We start from the raw sequence: 26259 nt of genomic DNA, 5'->3' as shown, positions 1-26259 counted from the left end.
AGCTAATTTTTTATTTTTTTGTAGAATCTTTAAAATAAAGATTAACAATATAAAATGGAAAAAAAAATTAACCAGTTCTATCATTGCCACTGGAACAGTCTCAGAATGTTGCTCTATGTTGCCCAGGCTGGTCTTGAACTCCTGGTCTTAAGTGATCCTCCTGCCTCAGCCTCTCAAAGTGATGGGATTATGTGCATGAGCCACCCCACCCAGCCCAGTCTTGCATGTTTCTGAAATCAACGTGTTCTCTCTATTGAAATAGTTTTTCTGAATAAAGCCTCTCCTTACTTAAGGCTGGATTTGTTTTTATTTGGCAGCTAGTATGCCCCTATTACACGATTCTAAGATGACACAGCTCAGATGGTTTTTCATGTCAAAAACTATGTGTTGACCATTGTATTGGATTCCTTGTGTATGAAATATGCAGAGTAGGCAAATCTATAGAGACAGAAAGTAGATTAATGATTACAGGAGCCAGGGGGTGGGGAGGATTGGAGAGTGACTATCAATAGTTACAGGGTTTCTTATGGGGCTGATTAAAATGTCCTAAACTTAGATTGTGCTGATGGTTGCAAAACCTTGTGACTATATTAAAAAGCATTGAATTGCACACTTTGAATGGATGAATTTTATGGTATGTAAGTTATATCTCAATAAAAAATTTTAAAGACTGGTTTATTCCAATGGTAGACTGAAACAGAAAATGAAAGTGTGACATATTTTGAACTTCAGTTGAATTATAAGGTCGTTTTTAACATGATAAAATAATGTGTATTATAGTCCAAATGTAATACATAATTCAATGATATATTTCCAACCATGCTCCTTAGCTCAATGAATGAGAGTTTGTACATCTCAATAAAGTTTTTCAAACATTACGGCTTAGCAAGAATACCAAACGAAAAACAGCAGGCAGAATTAATATAAAGATTAACAATATAGGCCGGGGTGGTGGCTCAAGCCTGTAATCCCAGCACTTTGGGAGGCTGAGGTGGTGGATCACTTGAGGTCAGGAGTTTGAGACCAGCCTGGTCAACAAGGTGAAACCCTGTCTCTACTAAAAATACAAACATTAGCCAGGTGTGGTGGCATGTGCCTGTAATCCCAGCTACTTGGGAGGCTAGAGGCACAAGAACCGCTTGAACTCGGAAGGTGGAGATTGCAGTGACCTGAGATTGCGCCACGGCACTCCAGCTTGGGCGACAGAGCGAGACTTCGTCACACACCAATAAAGAAAAAAGGATTAACAATATAAAATGGAAAAAAAAAATTAATCAGTTGTATCATTACCACTGGAACAGTCTGAGAACTAATTATGAAGACTGATCTCAATTCTACTTTTTTAATTGAAGAAGAAAGTTTTCCCTTTCTTAGCCTCCTCAGCCTATCTTTTAGTAATTCAGAGTCAACAGTGAGCTGAGATTGTGCCACTGCACTGTAGCCTGGGTGCCAGAGACTCCATCTCAAAAAAAAAAAAGGAAAGAAAGAAAAGAAGCCACTGATATCTTTCATAAATAACCAAATATGGTAGATTACCAAACTGGCTTAGGTCTTAGTTGCGTATGTGTGTGTGTGTGTAAGTGTGTGTGGTTTTTTATAAAGAGACAAGGTCTTGCTATGTTGCCCAAGCTGGCCTTGAACTCCTGGGCTCCAATAATCCTTCTACCTCAGCCTCCCAAGTAGGTAAGACCACAGGTGCATGCCATGGTGCCTTGCCTATGTCTCAGTTTTCAACAAAGCTCAATAAAAATGACAGTAGAAATAAAATATTTCAGCTCTCAAGAAGTCTACAAGCTAAATATGGTCATAAGACAAATACAAACTTAAAAAGCAAAGTAAGATTTAAAAAGATGGCTGGATGTGGTAGCTCACACCTGTAATCCCAGCACTTTGGGAGGCTGAGGTGGGTGGATTGCTTGAGCTTAGGAGTTCACGACCAGCCTGGGCAACATGATGAGCCCCCATCTCTACAAAAAATGCAAAAATAGCTGGGCCAGGTGGTGCATGCCTGTAGTCTCAGCTACTTGGGAGGCTGAGGTGGGAGGACTGCTTGAGCCTGGGAGGTTGAGGCTGCAGTGAGCTGAGATCACACCACTGCACTCCAGCCTGGGTGACAGAGTGAGATCCTGTTTCAAAAAAGAAAAAGAAAAAAGACTTAAAAAAATAACTTCTTCACGCATTCATTTAACAATATTTGTTGAGTGGACTGTGTGTATCCTGGACCATGATGGGGGCTGTAGGGAGCATAAAAAGATGGATCAGTCAGGATTCTTGCCCAAAAGGAGCAGGCCTTGTCACTGAGTTAAAACAAGTGCAAAGTAACTTAGTTTACTAGCACTCGAAGGCTTACCTATGGCCAACAGTAAGTCTTCAAAATGCCCAGATAATTCTCCTTTTATGCTGTCCACAATGTCCTTTTGGCTGATATTTCTGTATTCATCAAATGCTGAAAGGAAGCACCATAAAATTATTTAAAGCAACCCAGTTGAGCACATTTGAATATATTCTAGTTTTTTATTTGATATGCACAAGATCAAGTAGCAAGCTAAAAAACTCCCTCTTTAAACCATGCAAATTTGGGTACAAAAGTTTTTGTTTTTCTTTGTTCCTTTTTAAGGAAATCATCTACAATAAACCCCAAACATCCCTAGATAATTTTCTTCAGTGATCTCTCTTTCTCTTTCCCCTTCTCTCAAGCAGTAAGCATTTCAAATAGCCTAAATAGTTAAATAATAAATACTTTATCTAGTAAGGTGGGCTATTTTAAATTTTATTTATAGCAGCACCTGGAAAATGATACTATAATCACTAGTCAAATATGTTTTCTCTGGTGAAGAAATCTCAACTCTGAAGACTTCTTTGCACTGAATAAATCATTTCCTAAGGCGGCATGGCCTACTTCACACCTCCCAGAAGGCATCTGAATTTCTTGATCAGTATTTGCCCCTGTACATATGTCACCAAGTATACAGGCATATTTTTTAGCCAAGTACATTTTTCCCCAATAAATTTTTTAAAAAAGAAATTTTGGAGAGAGACCTAGGGTTATCTGGTTTTTGTTTTTCAAACAAAGACATGAATAAAGCAACTATCACTTACTGTTGTCATTATTTGATAAAACAAATGTGATTTTAATGCAACAGTTAAGTAAGAACAATTTCAGAATTTCAAAGTCACAGTAATATCCTTATGTTTACTCATCGTTCCATCAACTCAGCATAAGCTTGGCCTTGCTGTGTGGTTGTTCTGTAAACTAGCACCTGGAAGCCACAGTCAGAAGATGTTCACAGTAAATGGAGGTTTAGTTTTCTAGGTGCTGTTGCTTCCAGAACAGCTCTAGGAGGTGCCATGAGTGAGAGTGTGGGTGCCCACAATTCCATATAATAGCTGGTCTGATGATAAGAGCCGATCCATTCTACCATTTACCTTCATATCAGAAATAGCTGAAGGTTAATCAGTATTGATGTGTCAACAGAGACTCACTTGCAGTGTCTGGCTTTTCTGGAAGTGGCTAACTAGAGAGAACTATTAGGTGGAGTGGAAGCAGTTGGGCTTCTGCATCCCACAGGAACAAGCCTTTCTACTCTCACCCTAGAGGTGGCCTCTTTTCTTCTTCCGGCCACCTCCCTCCCCCATCTATTACCTGGTACTCACTAGGTAATCTACTCAGCCTCTACGGAAAAACAAAAGTGTAGTGTCAGTACTTCCTTGAGTTACAATACAGCTTCCCCATTTTGTTTCCTGAAGTGTGAATAAATAAACTGGAACAGACTGCAATTTTAAACTTCGTTTTTCTAGATCTTTGTATACTAAATGCAAAAACATTTGTAAAAACAACACACAACACGAAGGATTGTAATGTGAGTTCATACTTAGTTTTAGTTGAGGAAAGCTCCTTAAACACAGGATCTCAGTGAATTTGTCTTCATCCGTGCCCCATCTGTTCTCACCAGCTTTATAGAGAATCTATTCACAAGAGAATGTTATTGGAGACACAATTATTTTCTTTTTTTGAGAGGTGACATGAGAAGAACGGGAGCTGTATTTTCGAGGTCAGTGCAATCATCTATTATCAAAGTCTCTCACTTTCAGCAGACTAGAAATCAATAATTGGGCTGGCAGGAGCTAAGGAGAATGATAACTACCCCTGGGGCAGGCAAAAAGTTAGGGTTGGTATCCTCAAGCCTCAGGCTTCTCTTTCAAATAGGAAAAAAAAAAAAAGTCCCCCCGTTGGTCTATTTTTCTCCTTGTTTCACATAAATGCAAAGGTAGCCACATAGGAGAATAGGGAAAGGAAATATTTTCCCGCTTTGTTACTGACCTGGGCATCTTTTTTGGCCAGATGCTCATCCACTTTCAGACTTTCATCTCTTCTGCCCTAAACAGGGATGACGAAAACAAGGGCCATCCTTTAAAGACAGAAGATTCTAACACACGGTAACTCAACCAGCAAGGGATCTTAGTGGTTTTTCTTCAAGGCAGGACAGGTTGCACAGAAAAATCAGGTACTCTGGGCTCCAGTTCTGTTTCTGCCATTGACTAGTCATGAAATTTTTAGCAAATCACACAATTTTATGGGCCTCAGTTCCCTCCTCTGAAAATTCATACATATATATATATGAATCTTATACATACATTCATACATATATTCATATATACATACATTCATATACACATATATTCATATATACATACATTCATATATATTCATATATACATATATTCACATATACATACATTCATATATATCATATATACATATATTCATATATACATACATTCATATATATTCATATATACATATATTCATATATACATACATTCATATATATTCATATATACATATATTCACATATACATACATTCATATATATTCATATATACATATATTCATATATACATACATTCATATATATTCATATATGCATATATTCACTTATACATACATTCATATATATTCATATATACGTATATTCACATATATATATATATATATTTAGAGACAGGACCTTGCTTTCTGTCAGCCAGGCTACGGTGTAGTGCTGCAAATGTAGCTCACTGTAACCTTGAACTCCAAGGCTCAAGCTCTCTTCCCGCTTCAGCCTACTGAGTAGCCAATATGACTACAGGTGCACACCACCACACACAGCTAATTTTAAAATTTTTTTTAGAGATAGGAATCTCACTATGTTGCCCAGGTTGGTCTCAAACTCCTGGCCTCAAGCTGTCCCCCGACCTCAGCCTCCCAAATCACTGGGAATACAAGTGTGGGTCACTGTGCCCAACCCAACACAGAGGTCTTATGTGGAAGAAAAGACAAGGTACAAACTGGGAGACCATATTTTTAACATGTACCTGATAAAGAACTTGTATCCAAAAGACATAAAGAACTCTTAAAACTCAATATGAAAATAACAACCCAATTTAAAAATGGTTGAAAGATCTCAGTAGGCATCTCACCAATGAAGACACAGAGGTGGCACATGAAAAGACTCTCGACATTGAATGTCATTAGAGAATTACAAATCAAAACAATAAGATGCCACTACACAACCTATTAGAAGGGCTCAAATTCAAAACACTGACAACACCAAATACTGGTGAGAATGTGGAGCAACAGGAACTCTCATTCACTGCTGATATGAAAGCGAAATGGTACAGACACCTTGGAAGACAGCTCTGCAGTTTTTTTATAAAGCTAAATATCTCTTACTATATGATCAAGCAATTGCACCCCTCGGTACTTAACCAAAGGAATTGAAAACATGTCCACACAAAAAACTCCACGTGAATGTTTACAGAAGTTTTATTTACAATTGCCGAAACTTGGAAGCAACAAAGATGCCTTTCAGCAGGTGAAATAAATATTCTATACAATGGAATATTACTCAGTACTAAAAAGAAATGAGCTATCAAGCCATGAAAAGACATAGAGGAACCTTAAAGGCATATAGCTAAGTGAAAGAAGCCAGCCTGAAATGGCTACATACTGTATGATTCCAACTATAGGACATTCTAGAGAGGGCAAAACTATAGAGACAGTAAGATCAGTAGTTGGTGGAGAGGAAGGTATGAACTGGCAGAGCATAGAGGATTTTCAGGACAGTGAAACTACTCTATCATACTGTAATGGTAGACATATGACATTATACATTTATTAAAATCCATAGAACTAACTATATGACAGAAGGAGTGAACCCTAATGTAAACTACAAACTTCAGTTAATAATAATGTATCAATATTCATTCATCAACTGTAACAAATACACATACTAATGCAAGAGTAAGACTTTCTCTCTCTCTCTCTAAAAAAAAAAAAACAAAAAACAAACAAAAACAAAACAAAACAAAACAAAAAAGTTAGCCGAGTGTGGTGGTGTGCACCTGTGGTCCCAGCTGCTCAGGAGGCTGAAGTGGGAGGACTGCCTGGGCCCAGCAGGTCAAGACTATAGTGAGCTGAGGTCACACCATGGTTCTCCAGCCTGGGCAACAGAGCGAGATCCTATCTCAAAATAATAATAATACTAATAATAATGGAAAGGAGAGAGTAGAAGAGGGGCATATGGGAGCTCTCTGTACTTTCTGCTCAATTTTTCCATAAATCTGAAGCTGCTCTAAAAAGTAAAGTTTATTTAAAACAAACAAACAAACAAACCTCAAAGGCCGGGCGCAGTGGCTCATGCCTGTAATCCCAGCCCTTTGGGAGGCTGAAGCGGGTGGATTGATTGAGGTCAGGAGTTTGAGACATCCTGGCCAACATGGTGAAAACCTTTCTCTACTAAAATACAGAAATTAGCCGGGTGTGGTGGCGTGCACCTGTAATCCCAGCCTACCAGGGAAGCTGAGGCAGGAGATTTGCTTGAACCTGGGAGGCAGAGGTTGCAGTGAGCCGAGATCGTGCCACTGCACTTCAGTCTGTATGACAGAGTGAGACTCTGTCTCAAAAAAGAAAAAAAAAAAAGTTCTCAAAGATCCCCAAACCAACTGTAATATTAAAGGTTCTATGGTTTAAGTGATGTTTGTGTGCATGTGTGTGTGTGGTGTGTGTGTGTTCATGTACAAATACTTAAGCACATTATAGAAAGACAGGAGACAGAACCAAAACATGCGATTACCTGAATTATTTGGCAAATTATAGGCGAATGAAACATTTAGCTACAATTGTTTAAAATGAATTTGTTCGTATTTTCAAACATTAGGTCCTTGCGTGACTGTCTGATTTTTGCCTGGTTTCTTTTCTGTGTTGCTGATACTCTGCTGCTGTTTGCTTTCTTCTTGTTCTCTTTCACTGTACACTCTGCTCCAATGATATAAATGCTGATTATCATTGGTCTTAATAAAATACTAACAAACCACCACCATCCTGTGTTGATCACTAAGTACTTCACATACTCTCTCTTTCTGTTAATCTTCATAACACCCTATGAGTACTTGGCATTATTAGTATTTTAGTTTTACAGATATGAAAATGAATGCTTTAAGACTTAAAGAACTTGTCCAAATATACAAAGCTAGTAGGCAGCACGAGATTCCAGCCCCGTTTGATTCTAGAACCCTGTGCTAGAGCCCTGCTCTATACTGCCTCCTGTGGGTAGGTGTGTTCATGTCCATACACAAACAGATGTGCACTTATGAATATATACCTCTGAGAGCATATGTTTGCAGCAATGCTTCATAAATTTGGTGTTGTGGGTTCAACCTTCATAAGGTTTTCACATTTAAAGTAATTGAAACCATAATTTAGATAAATCACTTCCTCATGGCATAATGTCTCACTTTGACAGGTGCTGTTTCAACCATGAGGCTGAGACCATTTTTGGGATTTTCTCACACTTTAGGTGCTATGTAAATCAGCTGAAAGAAAATTGGTGAGATATGGTTTAAATCACTTTCTCTCTTTCACATAGCTATGAATATATCTCATCTTTGACCTTACCATCTTTATGATAAAAGTCATAAGCCTTCTACAAAGGGAAAGCAAGGTGTGGCCTCATTAGGTCACATAATGATTAATAGTTTGGCAGCTTTTCCAAGGTGGCAATGCTGAAGTTGCAGCAATCACTTTCTTTTATTTAATCCTGAGACTGACACTCATTTGTTAGTTTAATTCCCATCTCTAAAGACAATTCTTCTGTATCATGCTTCCTATTTAACTTAGAAGCTAATAAAAGAAATATTTATTCTTTGGAGTCCAGAAGAAAATAAACCTGTTCTTTAAAATGGAGACACTTACAATGGAAATAAATATTGTATGTCAGATGATGTATCAGAATGTCTTCTAATGTCAAAATTGTGAAACCTGACCAAAACACCTCCACTTACTGACTCAAATAAGTTTTCTTTGTTGTTACATCATTATGCATGCTTTTATGATCTTGGTTAAACATTATATTGTTTGGTGGCAATGAAAATGTAAAATGAACAAACCATTTCATAAGGAAAATTGTGAACTAATTATCTCAGTTTGGTTATTTTTAAACTCCCTAAAAAATTATTATTGAGCATGCAGATTACTGGGGAGTTAAAGAATAAAAAATAAAACCTTACATCTGCCAAAGTCAACAGAGCTTTCCGGAAGTCACCAGATGTTTCCGAACTAATATCATCTCCAAGGCTCTTCTTGTATACTGAAACCAAATCAGAATGAAATTAAGCCTTGACAAACTGAAAAATACGATTATAAAACAGAGAAAAGTTTAAATGCCAACACTAGCAAAGAATGGGTATGTGACAAGATAAATCTTGCCCTTTTATTTAATTTCCTCATGCTCTTCTGTTGTGAGATGGTACATTCTTCTTGTAACTCTTACTGCACTGTGTTGTGGTAAATGCAAAAGAATAGAAAGAGTTGTCATTCTGGAGCAAATCATGGTTTATTTCATCTGACAATGGCACTAAGGGATGCAAGTGGAAAAGCTGGGGTGGATGAGCTACTAGTTTGCCTTTCAATTTCCATTCTGACCATCTTCCATACTAAGAGAACCCTAACCTTAAGCAAGATACAATGCACACAGCTTAAAAACTATATTCTCAGCTTTCCTCTTAGCTAGTGCAGTTCTATAACTTAGTTCTTCACAATGAAATGAAGGCAGACTAATATGACTTTGCTGGGAAATCTCCTTAAAGGGATGGGGCCATGTTCATCTTAGTCCTTCCTCCATTTGACTGCCCTACATGTGAACTGATATCTGCATCTTGGGCAGCCATCTTGGACTGTGAAGATAAGGACCACTTCCTAGTGATGGCATAAAAGTAATCAAGAAGAAGCCTGAGTTCCTAAAAGCTTTTAGTAGCTGTCATACTAGTCCTAGAATTGCCAATGTCTAGACTTCTACATATGATAAAAATAAACTTCTACCTTTTGTAAGCCACTGTAATTTTTCTGTTTTATTGACTCTAACCCTAATTGCAATGAATATAACTAAACTATATTTTTTAGTATCTCCCAAAAGTAAGAAAGCTACCCCAAAACATGCTATTTCCCTTTACAAATGCCAATTGTGTGTTCATATATTTCAGTACTGACTAGATGTAGCCCCTTTTGCATGGCCTGTGATGTGCGGTGCCCATCAGTCTTAAATCTCTGTCTGCCCCATCCATGGGGTGGTGATTCTCTTGGAGCCACTATACACCTGGTTGTAGGTGACACCATGTGGCTATTTGAACTCTGTCTGCATCATTCTCAAGAACTCTATAAATTATCTATATTAGGCCAGGCGCAGTGGCTCAAGCCTGTAATCCCAGCACTTTGGGAGGCCGGGATGGGCGGATCACGAGGTCAGGAGATCGAGACCATCCTGGCTAACACGGTGAAACCCCATCTCTACTAAAAAATACAAAAAACTAGCCGGGCGTGGTGGCGGGCACCTGTAGTCCCAGCTACTCGGGAGGCTGAGGCAGGAGAATGGCGTGAACCCGGGAGGCAGAGCTTGCAGTGAGCTGAGATCCGGCCACTGCACTCCAGCCTGGGCAACAGAGCGAGACTCCGTCTCAACAACAACAACAAAAAACAACAAATTCTCCATATTAGCCATGAGAATTCTCATCTATTTAAACCAATGAAAGACAATTATAGAAAGTGATATGAGATTATCCAATAGCAAGAACTGCATTGAGATGGAAACTTCTTCAGCATGATTTTAGTAAGTCTCCTTTTTATGAAATCTGTAATTTTTCAAAGCAATTCATATAAGCAAAATCCACCAAAAATGTGTGTTATTTTTCTAAATAATAATATTTAGTAGGCATCATTAAACCTGATGGTTGTGATATTGTTACATCTATCCTTCATTCTGGTTAGATAAAAACTTTAAATTTGAAAATACCAAGTAAAAGAATGAAGCTGCCATTTGTTAGAACTTGGGGAAGTATTTTATAATTTTGGAATTATTTAGATGAGACTCTATAAGTCATTTCACACAGCCTCTCCCTTTACATGAAATATTTTGTGGGAAATTAGACTAAAATATTATTTCAATCTAAGTTGACAACTACTGTGTGCATTTTGAGGCACAGTAGAGTATAAAATTAAATAGAGTATTTTAACAGTACAGGTGTCTGGATTAGAACTTTGAGTCCCTGATACCTGTTTCAGTGTTCCCTCACACACCATTGACTTTAGAATACTGAAAAAAGTTAAGAATTTAGATCTCTATTTATTTAGACCCTATTGTGCCACTGTACTGGATAAGCTATACAAGACGTCTGATCTCTTTATGAGGGCCAACTTGATCGTGACTTCCTGAACCCATTGTATCTTCTGTCTTAGAGAATGAGTGACACAGAAAAGGAGACAAAGACAACAGAATAATAAAGAACTGAAATGAAGAAAACAGTAGCCAAGAATAACCAAAAACTATGCACAAAGCCTTGGGTAGACAAACACCATGTGGTAAGGGAGGGGATGTTACTTGCTGGTGTTAAGAACATGAGAAGCAAAAAGGAAGAGGAACAGTTACTGTCATGGAAAACATTAGCATGGGAAGCAATGGATACCTGCGGCCGAGAGACTGACAACATAACTGGGTCCCTCGGGTAGTGCTGTGACTTGAATCTCTGTAAAGCTTGGCTATGCATGATTTAGACAATTTCCTTCTCGATCTTCCTGTGTATCATTAATCTCTAGTAACCAAGGTAACCTTGATGCAGTTGTATCCCTTGTAGCCTCAGAGAGCATTACTTACATAGAAATTGAGGCTCTGGTAACTTTGTGCTATTATCATTTGTCATATCTGCACAACACTATCCTGAATGCTAAAAGTTTCACTTGGCTCTTAAGACCTTAACCTCAATTTTGAGGACACTCATTTAATAAATATTTGCACTTATCTCCCACACTGTTCTTAGAACTGAGGATACGGTAGTAAACAACATAGACAAAAATCTTCATCCTCATAAAGCTTACATCCTGGAAGTGTTTGTACCTAAATGCTGGGCTCCAGGGATCTGTCACAGGGCAGGTCCACTAGGGGAGCAGCGACTCTTCTAAGAAACACCAGAAAATACCAAGCCAACTTGGGATACAGTGCCTGGCTCTGATGATGGGTTTTGTAAAATATGTAAACCTTGTTGAACTGAAATATTTTAAACACCTACAACATACCCTTTGTGCATTAATGATTAAGCAGTTCTCTTGTCTACTTCTTTCTGTTCCCACTCCCTTTTAGGTTCTACCAGTAGTGGGGAGTACAGGGGGACTGGAAGGCAGGAGGTGGAAAGAAGTGCAAGATATTTGATGGCTGTTCATATCAGTGTCAACCCAGTGAAGGCCGTTCACCCTGACAGCAGCAACTGGCTCTAGGTTCCTAGAACAAGTCACTTTCATCCCCGTGGAGGTACCGGTTCCAGCCAGATGGACCCCTCTTTTCAGAGGTCTGAACTGCTCCTTAAGCCTCTGTTCTGAGCCCCTGAGATACCAACATCAGCCAGGTATATCCCTCTTCTAACTTCCAGTTTCTGACAAACTCAACCTCTTTCCTCTGTTGTCTCAGGTCTGGGGGGTTATACTCTGCATGAATCCCTTTGTTCCCTTTTTCCTTTTTCAGTCCTCTGAAAAGTGTTTAGCAATTCTTTTTTTTTTTTTTTCCAAGACAGTGTCTCACTCTGTCACCCAGGCTGGAGTGCAGTGGCATGATCAAGGCTTACTGGGGCCTCAATCTGTTAGACTCAAGTGATCCTCCCACTTCAGCCTCCTGAGGAGCTGGGACTGTAGGCGTGCACCACCACACCCGGCTAATTTTTGTTATTTTTTGTAGAGATGGGGTTTTGTCATGTTGCCTGGGCTGGTCTTAAACTCCTTGGCTCATGCGATCTGCCCACCTCAGTCTCCCAAAATGCTAGGATTATAGGCATGAGCCACTGTGCTCAGCTTAAGCAATTCTTTTGAGACAGAATCTCACTCTGTTGCCCAGGCTGTAGTGCAGTGTTGCGATCTCGACTCACTGTAACCACTGTCTCCTGGGTTCAAGCAATTCTCCTGCCTCAGCCCCCTGAGTAGCTGGGACTACAGGTGCGTGCCACCATGCCCGTTTAATTTTTTTTGTATGTTTTAGTAGAGATGGGATTTCACCATATTGGCCAGACTGGTCTCAAACTCCTGACCTTGTGATCCGCTGGCCTCAGCCTCTTAAAGTGCTGGGATTACAGGCATAAACCACCGCACCAGACCCTTTAAGCAATTCTTTTTTTTTTTAATTTTTTTTTATTTTTGAGACAGACCCTTGCTCTGTCGCCCAGGCTGGAGGTGCAGTGGTGCAATCTCGGCTTACTGCAAGCTCCACTTCCAGCGTTCACGCCTATCTCCTGCCTCAGCCTCCGGAGTAGCTGGGACTACCCGCCACCATGCCTGGCTAATTTCTTTTTGTATTTTTCGTAGAGACGGGGTTTCACCGTGTTAGCCAGGATGGTCTCGATCTCCTGACCTCGTGATCCGCCTGCCTTGGCCTCCCAAAGTGCTAGGATTAACAGGCTTGAGCCACCACGCCCGGCCAGTAATTCTTTATATTACATTTTATCTGTCAAAATACCTAGTGCTGTTTCTGTTTTTCTGATTAGAACCCAATTAGCACATCAATAACAAAATAATTACCTGTCATTGAAGTATTTACCTTCTAACAAGAATTTCCCAAAGCAACCTCTTTAACAGCCACCTGAGGACCAATATGTACTCCTTCTTTGGACCTCTCCCACTGCAAAAGCTCCTATGACACAACTGACCTCCGTGAGACACAAATAGAGAAACTGTGGCTTCCTTAAAGTACTTGGAGAAGGTTCTATGGGGCCGCTGAATAGTAAAGAATTGGGCTGGTCTTATTCCTCATTCCTGGGAGGTAAACTCTAAATCCTTTGGATTTCCCAAGTCATAGGTGTGTCTTTATTACTCATGGTTGGTCTCTTGGACTGCAGCTCAGTTATGCTAACAAGATGACTTAGAATAAAGGCTGGTCACATTAGAAAGATCAACCATATGATTAAAAGGTTGAGGCTTTAAGCCACAATATTAGCCTGATGTCTGGGGAGTGTAGGGGGACTGGAGATTGAGTTCAATCACATGAACAATGGTTCAACCAATCATGCTTATATAATGAAACCCCAATAAAAACTAAGGTTACCAATAATCAAGTGAGCTTGAGGGTTGGTAATGATATATCAATGTGTCAGGAGAGTGGAAGCTTCCACTGGACCCTTCCCAATATCTCCCTATGCAGTCTCTGCGTTTGATTGGCCCTGATTTGTTTCCTTTATGATACCACATTTGTCAATATAGCACTTTCTTGAGTTCAGTGTCATTCTGGTGTGCTATTGAACCTGAGAGTAGTGAGAACCCTGAATTTGTAGCCAGTTGGTTAAAAGCATGTGTAGCCTGAAAACACCTGAGCTTGTGGGCTGGTGTCTGAGGTGAAGGTAGTCTTGTGGGGACTGTGACCTCAACCTGTGAAGTCACACTAACCTTGGGTAGTCAGAATTGCATTGCAGAGACTTTCTAATTTTACACAGCCAGCAGACTATTAGGTCTTTTAACTAATTCTATTGAATCCTCATGCTCAACACATCCTCTAAATTAATCTAATTTCCCACACCAAAAATCGTGGATCTAATCTGAGTGATTTTTAACACCTCATAATAAAATATGATTTGAGTCTCTTCCATTGATGAAAATGGTTAATTCAATTAATGAGAGATTGCTGAGAGCAAAATCCACTGCAGCTATAATACTATAAATGTAAAGCATTAATGCTATTGTTATGTAGCAGTATCTAGCTCAGATCATATTCCAGTTTTTCCTGGAAACCCATAGTCTTCAGCTGATTTTAGAATGTATTCTCCTTTCTATAAGTCTTGTCCTCTCAAATGCCTTATGAAGAGATTGGGAGGATTCTGGGAAAAGCAACATTGGCTCGAATATGTGTGAACAGTGGTGAAGGTAAGCAGAAAATAAGATACCTGTATAATAGGCTTGAGAGATCTCCTTCATTTGCCTGCTTGTCCTGGTAGTTAAGATTTCAGTCAAGGCATCTTCATTTGTTCCAGCACCCTAAAAAGGAAAAGAAAATCTAATTTTTAGAACACTTAAATAACTTAATCTCATGCCTTTCGGTCTTAATATCTTGTTTTATATAGATGAAACGACACTTTTGAGTAAATCAATACAAGGTTCTCTATTGCTCTAAAGTAGTTTTCTATTTTTCAGTGTATTTTAGTATTAACATAAATCATCTGGAATAAAGTGACATCAAATTTTTCACTCTAGTGTAAAAATCAATTGAATAATTCTAGAAATATATAGTATAAAAGAAAAAGCCTGTGTCATTCAAGATCAGAAGTGAGAGTCTAACAGGATTAACCCTAGCAACATTCAAACATGCCACTATGTTTAGAAAAGGCTCTACAATACTTTTGAATGAGTTCATCCTTGCATCACTGTACTGGGTCTATCAGCATGTATCATCCTCTTCATACAGGGAGCTTTTCAAATCCTCAGTAATGTGCATCATGGGCCTGGCTGGCATGGGGACTAATTACCTGTCAGCCCTGTTTATATCAAGGTCACTGAATCACACTGTGACTCCAAGAAAAGTCATATACACTAAGACTTGATCGAATAAGGCCAGTGCAGTATATGAACAGAGACTGGATTCTGGCTCTCTGTAGCAGAGATTCCTAATTTTCCACAGTATCCCTTTTGTCTTTCTTGCTTAGTAATAGAACCCCCAGCTTGTAACTTGGTACACAGCTACCCAAATAAAGGCTATGTTTCTCAGCTTCCTTTACAGTGAAATATGTCCACGTAACTAAACTCTGACTGATGGGATATAGGCAGAAGTACCATATGCATGCTCAGGGAGTATCCTTAGAGTGAGGGAGTGAACCCTTCTTTGTCCTTGATTCTTTTGAGTTGACTGGAATGAGGACATAATGACTGAGTCATGAGCTGCCATCTTTAACCAGGAAGTGAAAACCGTGAGTTAAAGATGGCAGACTCTCAAGATAGTAGGAGCCTGAATCTCTGATAATGGTGGTGCCATCACAGCCTGCTCAGGGCTACTTACTCTGGATTTCTTTTATGTAAAAGAGAAACTGTTCTAATACTTATTGGTGAATCTAATCCTTACAATTACACCTGCTAAACCCTCCCCGTTGGGTAGCCATAGAAAAACAATGCTCAGACTTCACTTCAAGAGAATCAGCTGCAAAGAATGCAGTTGGCTAACAGCCTCCAACTGCCACACCTTTAGATCTACCAGAGTTCACACTGAGGTCATGCCCTCTCCAGGTGGCTGTCAGTCAATGACTGTAAGCAGCAGGGGTACTGGACTTGCGCCCAACACAGAACTCCTCCAAAGGGCAGTCTTTGCTCAGGGGCTCCCCAACAGTCTGCCAAGGCTTTCTCAGAGCTTCAACATGCACTGAGGCTCTTCCTAATCTCAGCCTACTTCCTCTCCTCTCTCTCACAGGTGTCAGGCCTGCACTGCAGTCTGAAGGTTCACCCCACCTACCCTGCTCTTCTCCTCTTTATCCTTCACAGGCGTTTCTCACAATAAATCTCTTGTACATCAAATTCCATCTTGCCATCTGCTTCTCAGATGCCCATGTGTCCTCCATGGAAAAGAAGATAACTCCATTGCCTGATGACAAGGCATAATACGGCTTATGCCTCAGATCTAAGCTCCTTTCTTTTTCCTCTTTCCTATTAATTAATATGTTGAGCACCCACTTCATTTTAGAAGTTGCTCTAGGAACAGAAGATATAGGCCAAGACCAATGAGGTTCCCTGCCATGGTGGAGGTTTGCCTTTTAGTTAGATGAAAAAAGGTAATAAACAAATGGATTTTAAAAACAGGCAAGGACAGGTGCAGTGGCTTACACTTGTAATCCCGGTACTTTGAGAGGCCGAGGCAGGAGGATTGCTTGAGCTCAGGAGTTTGAGACCAGCCTGAGCAACACAGCAAGACTCTGTCTCTACAAAATTTTTTTTTAATCAGCCAGGTGTGGCAGTGTGTGCCTGTAGTCCCAGCTGCTCAGGAGGCTGAAGTTGGAGGATTGCTTGCCCGGGAGGTTAAGGCTGCAGTGAGCCATAATTGCACCACTGTACTAGAGCCTGAGCAATGAAGCAAGACCTTGTCTCAAAAACAAATAAATAGACAAGATACTTTTAGGCAGTAATAAGTGCAGGTAAGAAAATATATTTGAGTGAATTAATGGAAAATGTCTGGAGGAAAAGCATTCCAGATGGAAGAAACATCATGTATAAATGTCTCAAAACAAGAATAAGCTTATGATGTTCAAGGAGCAGAGAAAAGGTCAGTGTAGCTACATCATTAATGGGTGAGCAGGAGGGGGTATGACGGTCAGTTTTATGCACCAGCTTGGCCAGGCTATAATGCCACTTATTCAGTCAAACACTAACCTATGTGTTGCCGTGAAGGTATTTTGAAGCAGTTTATTATTGATTCACTTTAAGTAAGGGAGAATACCTTTCTTGGCAGACCTGATCCAATCAGTTGAAAGGGCTTAAGACCAGAGGTGAGGCTTCTGTGTAGAAGATTCTTTCTGTGGACAGCTTCAGCTTGTGCCCAAGAGTTCCAGCCTGCCTTTCCTGACAGCCTGCCCTACAGATTTTGAACTTGCCTAACCAATCCCATAATCATGTAACCAATTCTTCTTCTTCTTCTTCTTTTTTTTTTTTTTTTTTTGAGACAGGGTCCCAGGCTGGAGTGCAGTGGCACAGTCGTGGCTCATTGCAGCCTAGACCTGCTGGGCTTAAGTGACTCTCCCACCTCAGCCTCCCAAACAGCTGGGACTACAGGCATGAGCCACCATGCCTGGCTAATGTTTTTTCTTCTTCTTCTTCTTCTTTTTTTAATTATACTTTAAGTTCTAGGGTACATGTGCACAACATGCAGGTTTGTTACATATGTATACATGTGCCATGTTGGTGCGCTGCACCCATTAACTCGTCATTTACATTAGGTGTATCTCCTAATGCTAGCCCTCACCCTCCCCCCTCCCCACAACAGGCCCTGATGTGTGATGATCCCCTTCCTGTGTCCAAGTGTTCTCATTGTTCAATTCCCACCTACGAGTGAGAACATACAGTGTTTGGTTTTCTGTTCTTGCGATAGTTTGCTGAGAATGATGGTTTCCAGCTGCATCCATGTCCCTACAAAGGACACTCAAGACCTGGGCTGAAGTGATTCTCCCACCTCAGCCTCCCAAATAGCTGGGACTACAGGCATGAGCCACCACGCCTGGCTAATTTTTAAAAATTTTTTGTAAAGACAAGTTCTCACTATGTTGCTCAGTTTGAAGCTGGTTTTGAACTCCTGAGCTCGAGCAATCCTCCACCATGGCCTCCAATTCTTTCCAATAAATTTTTGTTGTTGTTGTTTTGAGACAGGGTCTCACTGTCACCCAGACTAAAGTGCAGTGGCACAATCTCAGCTCACTGCAGCCTCGACCTTTTGGGCTCAGGTGATCCTCCCACCACAGCCTCCCAAGTAGCTGGGACTACAGGAATGCACTACTATGCACAGCTAATTTTTTTTTTTAGTTTTTGTAGAGACAGGGTTTCTCCAAGTTGCCCAGGCTGATCTCAAACTCTTGAGCTCAAGTAATCTACCTACCTTGGCCTCCCAAAGTATTGGAGTTACAGGCACGAGCCATAGCACCTGACCTTACAATAAATCTTTTAACGTCTATGTCCTGCCTATTGGTTCTGCTTCTCTGAGGAAACCCTCACTAATATAAATAGAATTTAAAAAAGTCACCAAGTTAGACAGGACCTGCACTATGTTGGGTAATGAAGGTCATGATAAGGAGCTTGGATTTTAAGTGTTCAAAGCCATTGGAAATTTATGCAAGTAAATAACATAATCTGACTTTTTAAATAAATTAATAAAAATAATTTAGGCTATTCTGTGTAGAATGCATTTGAGGTGGGCAAAAATGGAGGCAAAGGGACTAGTTAGAAGCCTATTGATATGGACCAGTCAAGAGATGATGGTGGTCAGACTAGAACGGTAGCAATGGATTTTGAGAGAAGTGCACATATTTACAATGGATTTTGAAGTAAAACTAATGAACTTGCTGATAGATTTGGGACCGTGGAAGGGTAAGAGCAAACAAGGGCTCAAGGATAATGCTAGGTTTTTAGCTTCAGTGTTGGGGTTATGACAGTGCCATTGACTTTCAATGATGACAAACTAGAGAACTTGACTCTTCATGTCAAACAAAGGATATGACAAAATTCTTCCAGCCCAGGAACATTTGGGCTTAAGGTTCTACAACTGTTCCCTATTTCAGAGTCATTCTACCACTGGGAGAGTACAGATCAAAACAGCATCCGAGTCCACCCATCACAAGTGTGCACTGCCAGAAAGTCACTATTTTTGATGACTCAGTCAAACCCTGGGCAGAAATGGCTTGTGGGGGCTCATACCTTCATGGATTTCTTTAGCTGCTTTGCATCAAAGACTGCTGGTGGAGTCACTAGGGCCACCATGAGATGCTCAAAATGGCCAGAGAGGTCACCTTTCAAGTCATCTTTCAGCTCCTAAAATCAAAAAACCAAGGAGAAAAATGTGAAATACTTTTCCTTTCTCTTCCTCTAAAGTCACCTAGTGAAAGATGAACATATGTATCAAAATCAGACAAAACATGTCCATCCACAGGGAATAAACAGAAGTGTTGAAAGTATTTCTATGAATATTAATCTGCATTTTCTAATTACTCCCAAATTGTTCTGTTTTGTAGAAGTTTTTTGAAGGAGAGCCAAATGGGAGGGCTTCATGAGTGCCACAGTTAGGACCTGTATTCAAATGCATTTCCTAGGTCCCCCATGCTTTCAATGCTTAGGTTGGGGTGAGGGAAGAGGAAGAGGAACCCTTATAAATTCACACCCAGCTTCACTGGGAGGTGCTTTATTCCTGGGTGTCTTGTCTCTCAGTAACTCCCAAAGAGCTCCAAGAGGAAGGGGAAGGGAGGACAGTGGCTGGTCATGTGTCTCTGGTGAGAACGTGGAACTAGGTGGCATCAGAAGCAATTTTCTGGCAACAAGTAAAGAAAGAAAACCCCTAAGTGTGGCAATATGTTAGACTTATTTTTTTTGACAAATAATAATTGTACGTATTCATAAAGTACATAGTGATGTTTCAATACATATAATGTATGGTAATCAGATCAGGGTAATTGCATACCCATCATCTCAAACATTTAGCATTTTTTTGTTTTAGGAATATTCAGTATCCTCCTTCTAGCTATTTGAAACTACATTATTGTTAACTGAGTCATCCTACAGGGCTATGAAACACTAGAACTTAGCCTCTTACAGACATTACCTATTGGTATTGTTTTGAGTACTGTTTTCACACGTAAGTACAGTCCATCTCCCCTGCCTAAAGGGGGGTAACAGGGTTTCTACTTTCAATATTCAATGGCATAATACTGAATAATGTTTGTTCCTGCTCCTGATTATTTTCAGCTCTGAAATAGAGGCTGGTAGCCTCTGAGCCTGCTGCAACGCCGTGGGCACAGACCGACACTACCACACTCCCGGGGGGTGCAGCAGCAGCATGTTCCTGCTGAAACAAATGGGATGGTGTTCAGTGTTCCCAGCTCTGCTTTAATTGCCACAGCGTTTTTTTCCTCTCTAAATGGTAAATTTCACTACCATCTGTCCTCAATCCAAGCCACTGCAGCCGAACCTTACTTCACAGATCTCATCCTATTCCACTGTGAGAAATGGTTGTTCCCCTCCACCTCCATCTTTCTTCCATATTTTGGAAATGCTGAAAGGCCAATAGATCACTCACCTTCTCTTTATGTGAAAGTGTTGTCTTGCCCAGAAGCCAGGCAATTCATTCAATTCAACAAATGTTTTCTGGGCACCTGCTCTGTGCTAGGCCTTTAAAGGTAAGTTAGACAAAGTCCTTATCCTAAGGCATTCTGGCCTCATGGAAAACACAGAAATATTCAAAGATAAAATTTCAATATTATATGTTAGGTATCTGATAAAGGGAGCTCAGAGAAGGGTGTCTTAATGGAGCCTGGGGGCCTGGAGAACACTTCCAGGAGGTAATTCCTGAGCTGCCTGTGGATGGTCACTAGACCCTCTCAACAGTCTCCATTTGTACCTTTTCCCTCCACAATTCATTATCTACAGCAGCCAAAATAATCCTTTAAAAATAAAAACTGCATTACATTATTCCTCTGCTTACAAACCTCCAGTGGTTCCCTGTGGCCCTTAGAACAAAATCTAAACTCTACCAAGACCTTAGCATGTTCTCAACCTTTCTCCAGCCTCATCTCTTTCTTCTGCCCCCTTCACTTTCTACATTCCTGCCATATTGGAATTCTTTATTTCTCACATATTCCCTGCTTCTTTTTGCATCAGGGCTTTTGTATTTGCTGTACCTTAAATACTATCTCCTGATCAAGCAGAGCAGAACCCCTAGTATTGTTTAGGCTTAGTAGGGAGTAAGGTAACAACCCCTCACTGACATTCTTTCATCACCCTATCTGCAGGAGCCAGTCACCAGTCACTGTCTATCATATAAACCATTTTAATTCTTTCATATCACTTATCATATCTGAATTATTTTTATTTACTTGTTTATTATATTTCTACTCCATGAAAGAAGGCAGGATCTGTTTTCTATACCAGTCTATATCCAATGTCTAGGATACCTCCTAACACAGATTAGTACTTGAAAATAGGCGTTGGACAAAGAAACTGTATAGCAAAGACCAAGTCTTACTTTTTGCTTTTTTTTTTTTTTTTTTTTGAGACAGAGTCTTGCTCTGTTGCCGGGCTGGATCAATCTTGGCTCGCTGAAGCCTCTGTCTCCCGGGTTCAAGCAATTCTCCTGCCTCAGCCCTCAGCTTCCCGAGTAGCTGGGATTATAGGCATGTGCCATCACACCAGGCTAATTTCTGCATTTTTAGTAGAAATGGGGTTTTACCACGTTGGTCAGGCTGGTCTCAAACTCCTGATTTCAGGTTATCCACCTGCCTGGGCCTCCCAAAGTTACTTGTTCTTATACAGTTAGTTTCTGCTAATTACTAAATTTTCATTTGCTGAATGAATTAAACCTATAACCACATACGTATTTTAAAGTTGAAAGAGAAATAAAAGGTTATCTAAGACAGAATTAGTCAGATAGTTGGCCTGGTAATTCTTTGTTGTGGAGGGCTGCCTTGAGCATTCTCGGATGCTTGTAGCATCCCTGACCTATGCCTACTACATGCTAGAAGCACCCCCCACCATCCTGTTTGTGATCATCAGAATGTCTCCATTCATCCCAAATGTCCCCTGGGGAGCAAAATCACTTCTGGTTTAGAACCCACTGGGCTAAGGCAAACCTTATCCTATAAGTGAAGAAACTGAGGCCCAGAAAGACCAAGGCAAAACCACAACTCAGATCCCAGGCTCCTGACTAGATGCACAGGGCATCTTCTGTTACACTCAGCCTGAAACAGAAAACTGTAGGCATAACCATGTGGGAGCGACCATGGTACATTAACTATCTCTTTACTGCCTGTCATGTAAACATGACCTTACCTTTCCATATGCTGCCTGATACTCCTTAACAATCAGCTGCCGCTGTGCATTTGACCTCTCAGTCAGAATGCTGATGAGCATTTTCTCATCGGTTCCTAAATGAAACAAAAGTTATTTTACTCAATATTCATGCTCAATATCTGTCTTGAACAAAAGCAACATGATCAATGGCATGAGACAAATGCAGAGAGTAAGGCATTTTAATTTCTAACTTCTTACCTGGTTGGGATCGTTATTTACTTATTTATTTTGTTTGCTTGAGTTTTGGAAAAGAAAGTTAACTTTATTTGGATAGTTTTGGGGGAAGGAAACAATCATTGTCTAAATACTCCTTTCTGTACATCAGACAAAAGAACGTACTACTTTTGAACTTGACATTTTTACCTTTATGAGGTTTGGTTACTGTCTTATTGCCTTTTATTTGTCTCCCATAGTTGATATCAAAATATTTCTTCCTCTGGAAAACAGGAACTAACCCTTATTGAGAATCTGCCCTGCATGAAACACCCTTTTATTCATTGCCATAGTTAATATTCACAGGGGCCCGCTGTACTAAAGATGAAGACACGAACTTATCTTCCTTGCCAAAGTCACACAACTTCTGAGTGGTCCAGCAAGAAGCTGAATCCAAATCTCTGACCACAAAACATATATTTCTATCTCTGGTCCACATCTCTCTCATGCATTTCTGCCACATCCCTCCCTCCCTCCCTCCCTCCCTTCCTTCCTTCCTTCCCTCCCTCCTTCCTTTCTTCCTTCCCTCCTTCCTTCCCTCCTTTCCTTCCTTCCTTCCTTCTTTCCTTCCTCCTTCCTCCCTCCCTCTCCCTCCCCCTTCTTTCCTCCCTTCCTCCCTTTCTCTGTCTCTCTCTCTCCCCACCACCCTCTCTCTCTTGTTGCCCAGGCTGCAATGCAATGGGACCATCTCAGCTCACTGCAACTATCACCTCCCGGGTTCATGTGATTCTCCTGCCTCAGCCTCCCAAGTAGCTGGGATTACAGGCATGTGCAATCATGCCCAACTAATTTTTTTTTACTTAGTAGAGATGGGGGTTTCACCATGTTGATCAGGCTGGTCTTGAACTCCTGACCTCAGATGATCCACCCACCTCAGCCTCCCAAAGTGCTGGGATTTCAGGACTACACCGCACCTGGCCTCTCTCATGAATTTCAAACCCATATACAAAATGAATTGTTTGTAAGTGAAAGGTAACATCAGGCCAGAGCTGATGCCGGCCTGCCTGAGAATGACCTCAAGGTCACTCTTATTTTGGTGACTACAATAGTAAGATAAACGTGGAAAGTTGTGTTTTATTAATTTCCCAGCCCACGATGATACCTGGTTTGGGAAGCTGTGAATTGGCTTGCAGGCCTAGAGCACGCATGACTAGAGAGGTATAAAAGAGCACCCGGAATTCAATGCTCAAATTCTTTGTGACAAGGTGACCCTCACAGACCTCATCTACACACTTCCAAGGCAGTGGTACATAACTTACATCAATGATGACGCAAAAGCTTCTGTGTACTTGGTTAGCTGCTGGGCCTCCCAGTGAAAGATGCTGCCTTTCTGTGTCTTTGGTTTTGTATTCTTATACATAGTTAAGTAAATACTGAATCAGATTAAAGTGTGTTTGTGCTCTGTGGGTTTGAGTACCAATGTGGACTCATCATGTGTGTACCGTACCCAGCATCCATGTCAGTACACTACCAGCCACCTCAACTGCACAAGTATCTGAAACTCAGCGTGTTCTGGGTGGACGTTATTGTATTTCCTCTCTGACTTGTCTGTCTTTCTATGTTCCCTCATCCACAACTATGGATATAGTCATCCAGGCAAAAATCCTGGGAATCAGCTCAGATTCCTTTCTTTATCTTATTCTCTATATTATAGCAATTATCTGCATCTCTTACATTTGTCGTCTCCTCCGCATGCCCTCTGCCAGTGTGTCCTTATCATATTTTACCTGGATAACCTAAATCGCCTCCTAATGTGACCCCCATATAATTATTCCTGTACACTACTGCCTAAGTAAATGTTTAAAAACACAATCTGATCATGTTATCCCCTTGACTAAAATTCAAATGGCTCTTTGTAATCTTCAGGATGAAGTTTAAGCCCCTTAGCTCGTATATCAGCTCATTATGATCTCTCCTGCCTTATGTCTTTGTTCTCATTTTCTACCCCCTCTCTGCATCTCTATAACCTATGCAACTGGACTACAAACATACCAAACTACCTGCAGTTATTTGTAGTCTGTATGCCTGGCAGTTTCTCATCTCTTATTATTTTAAACATGCTCAAGATCAAAAACTAAGCCAAGATGCCTCCGGTTCAGAGACTGGGTCTGGCCCAATCCTAATGCAAACGCCGTTATGATACCTGATTCTGAACTCAGAATGTGTCAGAAGTGGTGCTCATAAACAATAACCTCCTTCTTTAAGAAGGCCTGTAAGCCAAAGTGCAAATTCACGAAGAAACATAATGTTTAAAAAGAGGCAACAGAATTTAAAGACTATTAACCTCATGAAACAGTCTACTCAACACTAGATATAAATAGGGTAATCAGGCTGGGTGCAGTGGCTCACATCTATAATCCCAGGACTTCGGGAGGACAAGGCAGAAGGACTGCTTGAGCCCAGGAGTCCAAGACTAGCCTGGGCAACATAGCAAGACCCTGTCACTACAAAAAATTTAAAAATTAGGCACACATTGTGATGAGCACCTGTACTCCTAGCAACACCAGAGGCTGAGGCCATAGGATCCCTCGAGCCCAGGAGTTTGAGGCTGTAGTGGGCTATGATCATATCACTGCACTCGAGCCTAGGTGACAGAGCAAGCCCGTCTCCCTTAAAAAAAAAAAAAAAAAAAAAAAGCAATCAAGAGATAAATGAAGAAATAACCTACATTGAAAAATGGAAAAAAAAACTTTAAACAGGCAGAAATAACATAATATTATATCAATATAAAGTTCTAATATAGTATATTTATGGAATTTGACAAGCCGATTTTAAAATTCGTAGAGGAGGGCAAAGAGCCAAGAAAAACGTTGCCCAGTAGATATTTAGTGTCATTATAAAACCCTAATAATCGTGACAATGGGAGAGGCAAATAGATAAATGAAGCATAACAGAGAAGAGAAAAATAGGGAAATGTAAAACAGAGGTGACATTACATACAAATCAGTGTGAAAAGGATGAGCTCTTCAATACATTGTTCTGGGACAATTAAATGTTCACATGAAATAGGATAAAATGAGACACCTTTAAATACCATCCATGAACATTAATTTCATGTAGATTAAAGATCATAATATGAAAAATAAAATTTCAAAACTTTGAAAAAAATTGTAGGAGAATATCTTTATGACATCATTATAGAAAAGATTCAATCAGAATAAATCCTAGACAAAAATATTGGTAAACTTGATTTCACTAAAATTTAAAACTTCTGTAACCAATTGTATTAATCCATTTTCACGTTGCTGACAAAGACATACCCTAGACTGGGCAATGTATGAAGGAAAGAGGTTTAATGGAGAACTCACAGTGGCTGGGGAAGCCTCACAATCATGGTGGAAGGGAAGGAGGAGCAAGTCACATCTTATGTGGATGGCGGCAGGCAAGGAGAGAGCTTATGCAGAGAAACTCCACCTTATAAAGCCATCAGATCTTATGACACTTATTTACTATCATGCGAACAGTACGGAAAAGACCTGTCCCCATGATTCAATCATCTCCCACCAGGTCCCTCCCACAATACGTGGGAGTTATGGGAGCTACAAGATGAGATTTGGGTGGGGACACAGGACCAAACCAAGTCACCAATGTTAAAAGAAAATCATAAACTTACAGGAAATATTTTCATGGTTTGTAATATTTTTTAAAAAGTTTGTATTGAGGAATTACAAAAAATTCTTGCCAATCTAAAGAAGACAAACCAACTGAAAAAAATAGATAAAATATATTTTATATTTTATTTTATTTTATTTTATTTTTTTGAGACGGAGTCTCGCTCTGTCGCCGGGGCTGGAGTGCAGTGGCGCGATCTCGGCTCACTGCAAGCTCCGCCTCCCGGGTTTACGCCATTCTCCTGCCTCAGCCTCCCGAGTAGCTGGGACTACAGGTGCCCGCCACCTCGCCCGGCTAGTTTTTTTTTTGTATTTTTTAGTAGAGACGGGGTTTCGTCCTGTTAGCCAGGATGGTCT

The 26259-nt window shown here is 40.4% G+C and overlaps 1 protein-coding gene across 1 annotated transcript in view; it reads right to left on the bottom strand.

The window, feature by feature from the left end:
* ANXA3 (annexin A3) overlaps nucleotides 1-26259 on the bottom strand; it is a 61081-nt gene that overhangs the window by 11361 nt on the left and 23461 nt on the right. Inside the window, exons 4-10 of the mRNA XM_011941731.1 lie at nucleotides 22058-22152; nucleotides 18938-19051; nucleotides 14443-14533; nucleotides 8548-8627; nucleotides 4322-4378; nucleotides 3873-3966; nucleotides 2351-2446 (exon numbers count right to left, since the gene is read on the bottom strand). Of these exons, the coding sequence (XP_011797121.1) occupies nucleotides 2351-2446; nucleotides 3873-3966; nucleotides 4322-4378; nucleotides 8548-8627; nucleotides 14443-14533; nucleotides 18938-19051; nucleotides 22058-22152 (627 nt within the window). The remainder of the gene's footprint in view (nucleotides 1-2350; nucleotides 2447-3872; nucleotides 3967-4321; nucleotides 4379-8547; nucleotides 8628-14442; nucleotides 14534-18937; nucleotides 19052-22057; nucleotides 22153-26259) is intronic.

Source organism: Colobus angolensis, unplaced genomic scaffold (genome assembly GCF_000951035.1).
Source record: "Colobus angolensis palliatus isolate OR3802 unplaced genomic scaffold, Cang.pa_1.0 Scaffold200, whole genome shotgun sequence".
Taxonomy (NCBI): Eukaryota; Metazoa; Chordata; class Mammalia; order Primates; family Cercopithecidae; genus Colobus; species Colobus angolensis.
This window is presented reverse-complemented; position numbering and strand designations above follow the sequence as displayed.